Source organism: Hypomesus transpacificus, chromosome 3 (genome assembly GCF_021917145.1).
Source record: "Hypomesus transpacificus isolate Combined female chromosome 3, fHypTra1, whole genome shotgun sequence".
Lineage (NCBI taxonomy): Eukaryota > Metazoa > Chordata > Actinopteri > Osmeriformes > Osmeridae > Hypomesus > Hypomesus transpacificus.
Window position 1 is genome coordinate 3,258,256 of NC_061062.1, and position 14,180 is coordinate 3,272,435.

Here is a 14,180-nt window from a genome sequence, read left to right on the forward strand (position 1 = left end):
AACGTTAGCCAGCCATTGGTTATACTGACCTCAATACTGGAGGCCTCACTTCTTGCCATTGTCACCTTTAACAAAGTATAGGAGAGGGGTAGTGGGAGGGAGGAGGGAGAGAGGGAGGGGGGAGAGAGGGAGGAGGGAGAGAGGGAGAGAGGGAGAGAGGGAGAGAGGGAGACGGAGAGCAGACCCTCAATAGTGTGACGGTAAAAAGGTTTTTCATTAGGCACTAACTGTTTTCGTCTGAAACGAAGACCCTTCCTACTTTAGCACAGAGAGGCAACGTCAGGGAGGCAGGGGTAGACAGAGAGAAGCAATTATGGAGGCAGAGGCTGGCTGGGAGAGGGATGGAGGCTGAAAGAGGCAGTCAGGAGGCAGACGAATAGAGGGTGGCAGAGAGAAGGAAGCAGGCAGAAAGAAGGAAGCAAGCAGAGAGAGGCAGGCAGGCAGAGAGAGGTAGGCGGGCAGAGAGAGGCAGGCAGGCAGGCATAGAAGCAGAGAGAGGCAGGCAGAGAAAGGTAGGCAGAGAGAGGCATGCAGAGAGAGGCAGGCAGGCAGAGAAGCAGAGAGGCAGGCAGAGAAGCAGAGAGGCAGGCAGAGAAAGGCAGGCAGAGAGAGGCAGGCATGCAGAGAGAGGCAGGCAGGCAGAGAGAGGCAGGCAGGCAGAGAGAGGCAGGCAGGCAGAGAAAGGTAGGCAGAGAGAGGCAGGCAGAGAGAGGCAAAGAAGCAGAGAGAGGCAGGCATGGAGAGAAGCAACCAGACATGATCTTCCCTAGTTATGTAACATTTCTGAGAAGTGTTATATAAGCCCAGAAGCTGCATGTAGGCCATGACCTAGTTAAACATGGAGAGGAGGGGAGAGGAGGAGAGAGAGAACTGGGAAGGAAAGGAGGAGAGGAGAAGGGGGGGGGTAGAGGAGAGATAGACACAGAATACTGATTTGGACACTTGTGTTTCCGCGAGGCTGTTTGTATTGTCCTGTCTGATGGCTAACAGCTTGTCCACACTAAACAAGCCGTGTTTGCTTGCTTGACATATTTCATATTCAGTTCAGCAGGTTGGGGAGAGGGATTAGTTTATACTTCCCTCGACTCTCCTCCCTCCTCCTCTCCCCTCCCTATGTCATCCAGCTACATCACTGCCTGCCATCATGCCCTCGTTTATTTTAGTCTACGTGACCAATCTAATGATTAAATGCAGCTGATCTGGTGATTAATTGTTTGTGTTTTATTGAGAAAATACCCCCCCTGCCCCCGCCTGCTCCTCTTCTCTGCCCATAACATCTCAGACTTGTTTACTAACATATGCTCCCCAGCATGTGTTGGCAGAACATTCACATTTCACACATTTGAGTTTCACACCTCGTAACTGCCATGTACTCCAGTCAGCTGTTTGCTTTTCCATTGAGCCTCGCAGAGTGGAAAAATAACTGTGAGATAAGAAAAGGTGATTTGTCTTTTCGTTGAGTTTCTGTTTGTGTGTCTAAATAAGTATGGTCGTAAACAACCAGATACATTTTCAATCTAAGTCAAGGGGCATGGTTTCCAGAACAATGCTCTGTTTGTGAAGCTTGTCTAATTCTCTCCACACACACACACAAAAAAAAGATTTATTTTGCACAACAATTTCAGACTTAACAGTGACCTTAAAACCTAGTTTGAAGTCTGGATTGGAGACGATTCAAAACTCAGATTGTTCTCTTCCGGAACCATGGATCAGTACAAAACAGTGCTCAGTTTATTTAAGTGTGTGTTACAACATCTCATGTTCCCTTCCTGTACCCATGGCAGACTCCCTGTTGAGAACAACCTCGATGGAGGTGAGATGCACAGGATGTCCACATAACCAGTCCAGCTGTGGTGGCTTAGTTATCTGGTGTGCTGTTCAGTGGAGCAGGCCGGTAGGCTAGCAGCTCTGCCAAGCCTCCCTCCCTCCGTCCAGCCCGTCACCTGTGGATGCCCCTGCCTCAAACGGATGTCTCCTAAAACGCGATGAATTTCAACCAAACCCCCCCCTCCCTCCCCATCTTGTCATAAGACCATTAGTCCAACATCATGGTCCCTACCCCCTCAGGCCAAACCCTCCCGAACAGAGCCCATAACACATTCACGCTCCGTCTAATTCTCTCACACCCCTCCTATCATCTCTGGTCGCCCAATAGTCACACTGCTCTGCTGCTAGGAAGTCAGGGGGGGGGGGGGGGGGGGGGGGTGGAGTCTATGTTGAGACTGCCTCTCCTCTCCCCTCCTCTCAAGCTAAACAAAACTCCTACTATCCCTACTGATTTACAGTTATGAGTGTTTTTCGATCTACTCCAGTCTGCTGACTGGCTGGCTGACCTGTCCATCTTGTCTGCTGCAGGGCGAGTGCAGGTATGAACAGCAGCTGCTGTCCCACCTGGTCCAGACTGATGTGGTGGGCCTGAGTGAAGACACCAAGAGCACTAAAGACAGAAGACAGAGGAACACCAAGACCTCCACCAAGACCTCCACCTCCAGCCTGAGACCGGGTCACCCCTCCGCAGATGTGGACGGCCTCGAGGGAGAAGGCGAGCAGGAGAGGGCTTCCAGAGGAAGGGCGTCTGTTGTCTCACCATGGACCGTCATATCCGACAGAGACCCAGATGATCCGGACCCAGACGCCACAGATCACCCGGGCACAGGGGGCCACTGGCCAATCACAAATAGAGAAGATGACTTTGTCATGGTTACCGAAAAGACTGGCAGCTCGGAGGCCCAATCCCCAGCTCCGGGGAAAGTGGAGGGTTTATCCCACCTGAACACCGATACTGAGAAGGAAGAACATGACACAGAAGAGGACTCTGAATTAGAGGGCTTGTTTTATGTTCCTACGAGAAGTTCTGCTGCCTCATCCAAACTCCTACACCTCAGACACAAAACTGAGAGTCTGAGGGCCATTCTCTCTAACGTAGCTGAACTTCTGTCCAGGTCACCTCCTCCTTTGACCTTTGACCTCGACAGTTCAATCTTCACCCAAGCTCACACCTCTCCCGACACCACCTCTAGACCCACCAGCATCACAGGGACAACTGCCCCTCTGACCTTTGACCTTAAGAGTCCTTTACTTGAGCCACTACCCACCTCCACTACCATAAGGTCCCAACCCCAACCACTTTCAGCATGCGGGTCATGGATTGAGGATCACCCAGGGTTTCAGGTCAACTTCTGCCTGGAGGTGGAGGAGGACTGGCTGGAGTCTGACTCTCCTGCCTCCCCCCATCCCTCTCCTCCATCCCCTGCCTCTACTGGTGTGATGCCTGAGGCTCATCCCTGCAAGAACCAGCATGAAGAACCTCCACCAAATGCCTCCACCCACAGAAGGAGCAAGCCCAGTCCACCACAGAGACCTCATCCACCCTCACCACCTCCGGATAGCCACGGAGAGGGGGAGGACATAGCTTCATTCAGCCCCAGCTGGGACGAGGTCTTCGGGGACGAGGGAGATGGCGACCATAGGGACGATGGAGGGATTGTAGACGTGGAGGATGTCGAGGTTAAGAACGACGCGACGAAAGACGACATGGACCTGACGGATGATGTTACGGATGATGTTATGGATGAGTTTGTGGACTTCAAGGAGCCTTTCCTGCCCCCTGCCCCCACAGCCCCCCCTCCCAGTCCCCCTGGCCCACACCATGCTACAGCCCAGCTGGATGAGAGCATGGACCTGTTTGGGGATGATGAGGCCTTCCTCGAGATAAGCCTTCCTGATATCCCTACACCTGCTAGAACTGCCCCACACACACCTGCTAGAACTGCCACACACACACCTGCTAGAACTGCCCCACACACACCTGCTAGAACCGGCCCACACACACCTGCTAGAACTGCCCCACACACACCTGCTAGAACTGCCCCACACACACCTGCTAGAACTGCCCCACACACACCTGCTAGAACCGGCCCACACACACCTGCTAGAACTGCCCCACACACACCTGCTAGAACTGCCCCACACACACCTGCTTCACACACCACACACACACACGGGACCACTGGATCACACACAGCGAAACCCACACACGCACTCAATGCATCACATAGTGTCACACGAACACCAGATACCAAGACCATTCCAAGCCCCACATATGCACCAAACACGACATATGTATCTCCCACATCCATGGCTCTGGGAAGGAAGGGAGAGACAGATGGGATGGAGGGATGGCACAGACGAGAGAGCGAGAGAGTCCTGGCCGTGCTGGACCAGAGCTCTCCCCTAGCCCAGCACTCTGAAAGCTTCAACCTCTCTCAGGACTTTTTCTCTGTGAACTTTGACCTGGGGTATTCTCTGGAGGAATCTGAGGAGGAGGGGGAGGAGGAAGCAGCTGCTTCCACACATAGTGCCTCCCTGCTGGGCCAGGAAGTCCAGGAGGACCCCCCCTCCCTGGCGCTGGACCAGAAGATCCCCAGCTCATCCACTCCCTCGGCTGGCTTTTCCAGAGTGGGCGTGTTCAGGCTGTCCACTCCGCTGGCGGGCCCTGGAGGAAACAGGAAGTCGACGACATCGCCTCTGACCTCCAAGCCGGGTGCTCTCCCTTCTCCAATCACGTCACTGGGAGTGAGACGAGCTCTCGTGCCCCTCCCCCACAGCCCCTCTGGCCACGCCCCCTCATCATCTGTCCTGAAGCGGAAGCATCAGGAGGGCGGGGAGAGGGCGGAGTCTGGGAAGAGGGAGGAGTCTGACAGGATGGAGGACAGTGTGTGTCAGGGCCTTCTCCAACACACAGGTCAGTCAGTCTCTCTACTAGTGGGAGATGTTAAGATAATTTCTCAAGTAATGCACAGAGTCGTCGGATTCAAAGAAAAGTACAATAGTTTAATGCTTGCCAGCAAGGAGACAAAGTCTGATCGCAATACAAAGTTTGTCTGGTTCACAAATTATCATGTAAGACCTTGGGTTAGGTCAGTTTGGCTACGTAAGCCTAGTGTCATCTATAAGTCATGTGAGGAGGGGGTTCTCTGCTGGCAAGGAATGTTAGCACCAGTATTTTCAGAATATAATGTTCCATTCTAAATTTCTCAGACAGAGAGAGCTTGTACCTGTTGGCACAGTTGCTCGAGTATGAATCTGTTAGTACAGGTATTTGGTACTTGTTGGCAAATATATTTATTTGTATAAATCTGTTAGTACTGGTCAGTACAGGTACTTTTGAGCTCAGATACTTGATCCTAGTATAAATCTGTCAGTACAGGTATTTGGTACTTGTTGTTTGTCTAAATGTGTTAGTACTGGTCAGTACAGGTACTAAGGCAGTTCAGGTGTGTGATTGTGTTCCTGTGTCCCACCTGTCTCCAGTCCTGAGCAGCAGTGACGAGGAGGTGATTGGTCGAAAACGGGGTCACCAGATCAAGCCGGCCAACCCACTGTCGTCTCCTGAGGATGTGGTGAGTGTCTGTTAAACCTTGAGCTGTACGTGGTTGGCATGGTAACAGGCAGTTTGGCGTGTCCCTGTTAGTTTTTTCTGTTCTCTTGTTTTCCTTCATTCCTTTTATATTCCCTTTTCATTTGTATATTTCTGTTCTGTATATTTTTCCTGTTCTTGCATCCTGCAACGCCACAAGTAGTACCTACTACTATTTGACTTTTGACTTTTCATTGTCTTCTTGTTTGCATTCAGTCCTTGATTCCCAGCATTAGCAGTCCCAGATGGGCCGCGGTCTCCCTCTGTTGTTAACGTTCTGCTGTGTCTCTCCTCCAGTCCAAGTCTCACCTTCAGGAGATGGACTCTCCCTTCCTGGTCACCAGGAAAAGAGCTGCCGCTCTCAACATCGTAAGACTGACAGCTCCAAGCTGCTATCTCACAAACATTTCAGTGTTCATTCAACACCAGGAGTTGTACTCGTTGAACATTGTACTCGTCGAGTGTTTCAATGTGTCAACTCTCATGATGTGGACCAATTTTGAAGGACCAATTGTGTAGATGTAGTTCTTTTCGATCACACCATGTTAAGGTGCCCAGGTACTCTCGTACAGACCGCGGTTGGCTAAGCCTACCTGTGTGACACAGCGTTGTGTGTGTGTGTAACAGCGTTGTGTGTGTGTAACAGCGTTGTGTGTGTGAAACAGCGTTGTGTGTGTGCTCCAGTCAGGTGAGACCCAGCTGGAGGTTCTGTCAGATGACGACTTCCAGACCAACACGTCGGTCCTCCGACCCCCCACCAGACCCCCCCGCCCCCCACATCTCCATAGGAACAAGCCGTCCGCCAAGGTCAGACGAGGTTTATTATCACTTCATGTGGATTCCTACCTGTGTAGAATGTTCCATACCTGTGTAGAATGCTCCGTACCTGTCAGCTGTTGCTGAAGGGTCCTGCTCTGTTGACTCCTCCTCCACGCTCCCAGAATGCCGTGCGACGAGGGGGCCGACAGTTCCTGGACGAGGAGGCGGAGCTATCTGAGGAGGAGGAGGGCGGGGATGTGTCTTCGGACGAAGACGACGACGATCAGAAGCACTCCCTGGAGGGCTTCGTTGTGGACAACACACACATCTCACAGGGTCTCAATGGTACAGTACACCATGTGTATCCACACATGCACACACTCATACACACACATGCTAATTCAGACACAAACTCACACACACACACACAGTAAAACTCATACATCCTCATACACTCTCACACACACACTGACAAGCTGTGCCCTGCCTGTGCCAGACTCGGAGATGCAGGGGGTATATTTGAAGTCCGTGAGGAGTCCTGCTCTGGCTGGGAGGTGGAACATGCTCTCCAGACAGCAGCAGCAGCAGCAGCAGCAGCAGCAGCAGCGCATGGACATCTTCTCCCAGGTACTGGGATTCCCACTGTCCGGATCCAGTGCCCACTAGACAGCATACTTACTGAAACAAACTGCACAGGAACAGAACTCAGCTGACAACAGCCTGAATTTGTATTTCACTTCTGGGAGAAATGTCTCGATGTTCTTCCGATTGCTTCCTCGGAGCTTTCATCTGTTCTATTCGTCTCGCTGTCCTCCCCCACGCACCTCTCCTTGCAACCCCCTCTTCTCCTCCCACCTTCTCTCCCTCGCCACAGGTGCCAGAGCTGGATGAGTCATACGAGGAGGACAGCTTTGTGGTTCACGCCAGTGATGATGAAGACCAGGAGGAGGAAGAGGAAGAGGAGGAGGAGAGGGGTGCAGGGTCTGGGCGGGTGGAGCTGATCCCTGAGGACTCGTACGTTGAGGGGAGGAGACAGTACCCGACCAGACGCAGGGCGTTCATCAGACAGGCCCGGGCAGGGGCAGGGACAGGGGCCGGAGCGCTGGCGGGTGATGCCCGAGCCCAAACCAAGCGCTCCCGCATCGTTCGCATGGAGGACTCCAGTGAGGAGGAGATGGAGGAGGAGAGGCGCAGGAGCAGGAAGGAGAAGAGAGGGGTGGAGGAGGAGGACAGGAGCATGGAACAGCTCACATCTGAGAGGGACTCTACTGCCCTCTGCAGGTTGGCGGAGGTGCATCAGGGCCAGGCGTGGATGGTGAAGAAGCCCTCCCAGCCCCGGGCTGCCTCCTCCTCCTCCTCTTCATCCTGCACAGCAGCACAGTCCTCCTCCTGTCACTCTGCTGCTCCCAGAGCACTGTCTCTCAGTGCAAGACTGGCTGCTTCAAAGGCCTCTTCTCTCCCCTCCTCCACAGCCAGACCTTCTCCTCCCCCCTCCTCCTCCAGCAGGGTCCATTCTGGGAGTGTTCTGAGGCCTGACCTGACAGAGGACCAGCAGGAGGAGAGGTAGCAGGACCACACTCATATCAGATAACTTGTCGAATCATTGTCTAATCATCTAACATCATTCTTGACTGACTGGGTTGTTCCGGAAGTCATGGTCGTGGTTGTTGCAGGGTGCTGTTCTGGCGTGTTCTTTAGCGGAGCCTCTTTCCTGTCCACCAGGTGTCGTCTAAGGTTCCAGAACCAGGCTCTACTCTCCGAACAGCTGGACTTTGAGGAGTCTGAGTCTCTGCTGAAATCTTGGAAACCTCCTCAGGTAAACATCAGTGGTTATTCAGCCGTAAACCCACAGATACCTGGTTGTATCACATCACAAAAATAACATATTATTATCCATAAAATGACATTTTGCTCCAGTAAACACATTGTTTTCGCCCTCCAGGCCACCACCCTCTCGTCGCCCTCGGTCAGCCTGGCTCAGGCCTCTGTCAGACAGGCAGCAGCCCCAGGCGAGCCCCAGGCCCCTGTCTCTATCCTGGTGGACGGTCGCTCCATCAGTAGTGGTGTGGATGTGGTCACCTGCCTGCGCCAGAGGCATGGGGCCTGCGTGCAGGTGGGCTCTCTGGGCGGCTGCGACTTCATCCTCAGCAACCGCATGGCCGTGCAGAGGCTCAGCCAATCGGATCTGGCCTCCATGCCGAATCGCAAACGGCTGGTGGAGAAGATGGCCGTCCTCCAGGGTCTCTTTGACCGCATCTGTGTTGTTGTGGAGAGGGAGCGCACCAAACCTGGTCGGTCCTGCCTTTGACCTCTCCTCTCCCTACTCACATAAAACAATATCCCTCTACCTCTCTCCTCTCCTCTCCTCTCTCTACTCACACAACACATTATCCTTCTACCTCTCTCCTCTACTCTCCTCTCTCTACTCACTCAACACATTATCCTTCTACCTCTACTCTCCTCTCTCTACTCACACAACACATTATCCTTCTACCTCTCTCCTCTCCTCTACTCTACTCTCTGTACTCACATAACTAACCATCCCTCTACCTCTCTCCTCTCGTCTCCAGGTGAAACAGTGAGGCCGTTCCAAAGAACCCGTTACTATGACAACACCTTAGCGGCACTGGTCCATAGCGGGGTGAGATTGTTTTGGAGCGACGGTCCTGAAGGGACGGCAGGCCTGCTGATAGAGATGAGCCAGCTGGAGCGGAGAAAGGGTCAGGCCATATCCGTGCCCCTAGAGGTCAAAGGTCAACACAGACAGCAGGCGCTCCAGTTCTACTTGACCCTGCCCTGTGTCAGCTACGTCACTGCCCTCAACATGACTCTCAGCTTCAGATCTGTGGCCCAGCTGGTCAACAGGTAGGAGAGTTGGTGTGTTGTGGCTGTAACATTTGACTGTGTTTGGCATTGCATTAGGGAAACCAGGGCTTGGCTATTGTAGCTACCACATGACATCAGATCACCTCCTCTTTGATCCTCTCCTCCAGTTCGCTGGCTGTTCTCCAGAAGGGAGCATGTGTGAGCCGTTCCAGGGCTGAGGAGATTTTCCGCTGTCTACGCTACTCCTGCGACTCCGCCCTCATGACCTCCACCACCTCCACCAGGAACCTCCTGTAGTCTGTCAGAGCACCTCTACCTCCAGGAACCTCCTTTAGTCTGTCAGAGCACCTCTACCTCCAGGAACCTCCTTTAGTCTGTCAGAGCACCTCCACCTCCAGGAACCTCCTGTAGTCTGTCAGAGCACCTCCTCCACCTCCAGGAACCTCCTGTAGTCTGTCAGAGCACCTCCACCTCCAGGAACCTCCTGTAGTCTGTCAGAGCACCTCCACCACCTCCAGGAACCTCCTGTAGTCTGTCAGAGCACCTCCACCACCTCCAGGAACCTCCTGTAGTCTGTCAGAGCACCTCCACCACCTCCAGGAACCTCCTGTAGTCTGTCAGAGCACCTCCACCACCTCCAGGAACCTCCTGTAGTCTGTCAGAGCACCTCCACCACCTCCAGGAACCTCCTGTAGTCTGTCAGAGCACCTCCACCTCCAGGAACCTCCTGTAGTCTGTCAGAGCACCTCCACCACCTCCAGGAACCTCCTGTAGTCTGTCAGAGCACCTCCACCTCCAGGAACCTCCTGTAGTCTGTCAGAGCACCTCCACCTCCAGGAACCTCCTTTAGTCTGTCAGAGCACCTCCACCACCTCCAGGAACCTCCTGTAGTCTGTCAGAGCACAGCTTCTGTAGGCCGTCTGTGTCTCTGTGGACCCGAGGAGACAAGAAACAGTCGTCTCCTGGGCAACCATCTCCCCCACCTACCTCTTCCTCTCTTGCTGTTTTTGCACACAGGAATTAAGACTTGATAAAAGTTTATACTTTCATATGTATATGTATACTATACATTATTTCTTTCATAAAAAAATACATTTGTTAAAATACTACAGGTTTCTTTTTTTCTTCTTTTTTTTCAAATAATGGTGTAATCACTTTGTAAAATAAATAACACACAACATAAATCAAATATGCCATTCCCATTTCTGTAATAAAACAAAAATCCCTGTTTTTCTATTAGTCAGTTCGTGTTGTTTTATATAAACATCAATATTGTTGTATCGATTACCTTGGCCTTTAGTTAAACTGTGAGAGAAGGCTGGTGTGATGGACTACAGTTGTCATTTCAGAGCCCAGAGCTGATTCATCTCCCACAAGGCCCCTTCTAAGCTGTCCCTCGGTGCAGGAATGGGCTGAGTCAGAGGGGTGGGATGAGCTGGCCTGTGGAACGCGCTGCACAAGAGAGACAGCTAGTGGTGAAACCTTAGACTTCCTGTAAGGGCCAATGGAATGAAGACAAGGATGGAGGTCAGATGTTTTGATTGGTCGGACAGGAAGCCAACAAGGGGGGTTCACCTACGGTGGACAAACAGCAGACTCTTCATTTGGTACGCGAGAAAAAAAACTAATGGCAAACAAAGCATTATATTTAGTGTAATTAAAAGATCTGATAAATGTTTAATCTCTCTTTTCTATAAGCTTCAGATGTGTTGATGATGGTTTCAATTGCGATCGATGTAGAACAAGACCAGAGAGAGAGAAAGAAACACGAAGATGTAGAAGGCGTGTTGACAGACACGAAGATAGAGGGAGAGATGGAAAGATGGAAAGATTGTTTGGCAAAAGGGTGCGGAGAACGAGGAAGGGAGGGTAGAACAAAGGGACGCAGAGAGAGAGCGCGAGAGAGAGACTGGTCCTAATAACAGAGATAGGCTCTGAAGCCTGTATTTCATCCTTCCAAATGCTACGTTTTGCATAAAGTTCAGATTGGCTGCAGGATCACCAGGGAGACGTAAGCTCTGCTTTGTGGCGTTTCCTGTCTCCCCAACCGCCGTGGACACATTCGCCACCCGCTTGCTGATGCGGATACGAAGGAACACACAACCTCTCTTCATCTCTCATCTCGATTCCCACTTGAGTTCTGGCGCTTTCTGACCTTTATCCCTCTTTCTCTCCCTCTCCTTTTTGTCTGTCTTCCCTCTCCTTCCCTATCTCCCTCAGATGTGTGTGTTCTCCCAGATGTCATTAGACTAGAGGACCAGAGGGGAGACCTCTCCTCCCTCCCCTCTCTCTCCTCCCTTCCCTCTCCCCTCTCTCTCCCTTTCTCTTTACTGTTTCCCTTCTCTCGTTCTATCCCACTCTATTCCCTCTCTCTCTCCCTTCCTGCGTCTCCCTATCTTTCCCCTCCCTTTCTCCCTCTCCCCTGCCTCCTCTCTCCACTCCCTCCCCTGTCTCCATGGCTCTCCCCTCTCTCTCTCTCTCTCTCTCTCTCTCTCTCTCTCTCTCTCTCTCTCTCTCTCTCTCTCTCTCTCTCTCTCTCTCTCTCTGTCTCTCTCTCCCCTCTCTCTCCCCTCTCGCTCTCTCCCCTCCCTCTCTCCCTCAGATGTGCGTGTCTTCCCAGAGGTCGTTAGACCAGAGGACATCTTCATTAGGACGGGGTAATTAAGCTCCACAGCGTGATGCACCTCCAGACTTCCTGCCCCCGTAACAAGGAGAGGGGCCAGCGTGTCGCAGTGTTTGCTGCTCTCCCACGCCCTGCCATCAGCACATCAGCCCACACTGGCTGTCAGGGTGGTGCTGAGGAGGAGGATTTGTGTTGGTGAGAGGAAGCAGATGGAGGGAGAAGCACCACACACAAACACACACACACACCATATTGTGCCATTGGGGACCATGCAGGTAGATCAGCAATATAACCTTTCCTTATTAGTTTTTTTTCTCTCTCTGTTTTATTTCTTTTTTTGCGTGGTACATATTGGATATATGTCAAGTTTTCTGTTGGTGGTGTGTGTGAGGTAGGTGTGTGCGAGGTAGGTGTGTGCGAGGTAGGTGTGTAATAATGAGGTTTCCTGGCTGCCCTGAGAACACATACTTCTCTAGGAGAAGGACACACACACACATGCATGCACACACACACAGATGCATGCACACACATGTACACACCATCTAGTTTCCTGTGAAGACTATCCCAGACATTCAAAGGTCAGATGTTTTTCTGCGGTGAGGTGAACTAACTTGTGCTATTACGATGTTTCTAAGTGACAGGGAGAAAATTAAAATGATTTTCATATGAATTTAATTACCTGTCATATCTCTCTTTTCTTTGACCTGAAAAGAACTTATGAATATAATGGCTTGTTTATTCACAGATATACAGCATTTTATATTAGGAGGAAATGACTGTCTTATTTGGTGCCTGGTTTAGATGAGTCTGATTTATTATTAAAAGTGTGCATGTGTGTGTGCGTGCACGTGTTCTGTCCTACCATTTCTCATTCCTTTTTATGCTAAATGTAGAATGATCATTTTTACCATGTTCATTACTTTAATAACTTTAATTGGAACTGTTACTCACGAACACACACACTCCAGTAATGTACAGATGTGTCATAAGATTGAGATTGTTGACTCACTGAGTACCAACCAACGGTGGTCCAGATACTTGGCTGTCCAGCAGTACTGTCTTGCTACCACAGGGGGCACTGTTGGGCTGCTGTGGTTTTGACTTCAAAAATAATCCATTAGTTTTTTTACTTGTGCTTTTTCTCTCTGTCTTTTGGTCTCTCTCTCTCTCTTTCTGTCTCTCTCCTTCTGTGCCTCGCTCTGTCTCTCTCTCTTACCTCTCTCTCTTACCTCTCTTTCGATCTTACTCTCAATATATATTTATCTGTGTCTCTTTCTGTCAATCTTACTTTCTTGCTTTTGCACACACTAGTCAAACTGTTCACTCACCCACCCCCGTCCCCCACTTCCACCCACACTGATACACACACAAATAACTGAAAGCCAGGATGCAATGGTACTTTCCATAGGGGCTGAAAAACACCACATCAATAAATGCTTTTTTAACTCACTTTTACATGATAAAGGCATCGGATTAAAATCTGGAGCATCTCCAAAATCCATAGATATTGCTGGGAGAAGTTTCGGGTAGTGCCTCCCCTCCTTCCTTCCTCTCCTCTCTTCTCCTCTCCTCTTTTCCAGGTGAAACAGTAAGACTGTTTACACACACACACTCCTGTATGGGCCAAACACACACACAATCTGCTTTATCCTCCTCTAATATGCATTTTTCATTTCCCAACGTTTGCCTGGTGGGAAACGTCAAGCAAACACACATATACACACATACACACGCACAGTCACCATGCCTTCATACGCTTGATTTGGAACAGGATATGTTACAGTGTTTAAGCCCTGGCATGAACACACACACATACAGACACACACACACACACAGACTGACACACACAGAGGGGACCTATGCCACAGCTGGGGTTGTGAATAATGCAGTAGAGGGTGGAATGATTCAGAACGCAAGCAGACAGACGAGCTCATTCAGCGTGATGGTTGTTAGCGGGGGGGGGGGGAGGGGGGGGGGGGACAACGACACACACTCCCTCTCAGAGTCACTTTATTATCAGGGAGTCAGATGGCTGAGCGGTTAGGGAATCGGGCTAGTAATCTGAAGGTCGCCAGTTCGATTCTCGGCCGAGCCAAAATGACGTTGTGTCCTTGGGCAAGGCACTTCACCCTACTTGCCTCGGGGGATTGTCCCTGTACTTACTGTAAGTCGCTCTGGATAAGAGCGTCTGCTAAATGACTGAATGTAAATGTAAATGTATTTACCCCCCCCTCTCTCCCAAAACACCAACAGATTTACATAATGCTAATATAATTACACACACACACCGAAAGACTCTCATGGTTATGCTAGCTGGGGGACAGATTAAACCGTCCCCCTCCTCTTCTTCCCCCTCCCTCCTCCTCCTCTTCCTTCTCCTCCTCCTCCTCCTCCCCCCCTCCCTCCTCCTCCTCTTCCTTCTCCTCCTCCTCCTCCCCCCATCCCTCCTCCTCCTCCCCCTCCTCCTCCTCCTCTTCCTCCCCCCCCCTCCTCCTCCTCCTCCTCCTCTTCCTCCCCCTCCTCCTCATCCTCCTCCTCCATCCTTCCTCAGGT

At 51.2% G+C, this 14,180-nt stretch overlaps 1 protein-coding gene across 1 annotated transcript in view; it reads left to right on the top strand.

Moving 5' to 3' along the window:
* The window catches only part of fancm (FA complementation group M), a 36,375-nt gene extending 25,869 nt beyond the window's left edge, over positions 1–10,506 (top strand). Inside the window, exons 13-24 of the mRNA XM_047051401.1 lie at positions 2,356–3,819; positions 3,970–4,744; positions 5,314–5,402; positions 5,717–5,788; positions 6,104–6,226; positions 6,361–6,523; positions 6,675–6,805; positions 7,053–7,741; positions 7,901–7,994; positions 8,121–8,469; positions 8,749–9,043; positions 9,172–10,506. Coding sequence (XP_046907357.1) covers positions 2,356–3,819; positions 3,970–4,744; positions 5,314–5,402; positions 5,717–5,788; positions 6,104–6,226; positions 6,361–6,523; positions 6,675–6,805; positions 7,053–7,741; positions 7,901–7,994; positions 8,121–8,469; positions 8,749–9,043; positions 9,172–9,301 — 4,374 coding nt within the window. The 3' untranslated portion in view covers positions 9,302–10,506. The remainder of the gene's footprint in view (positions 1–2,355; positions 3,820–3,969; positions 4,745–5,313; positions 5,403–5,716; positions 5,789–6,103; positions 6,227–6,360; positions 6,524–6,674; positions 6,806–7,052; positions 7,742–7,900; positions 7,995–8,120; positions 8,470–8,748; positions 9,044–9,171) is intronic.
* The last annotated feature ends 3,674 nt before the right edge of the window (positions 10,507–14,180 follow it).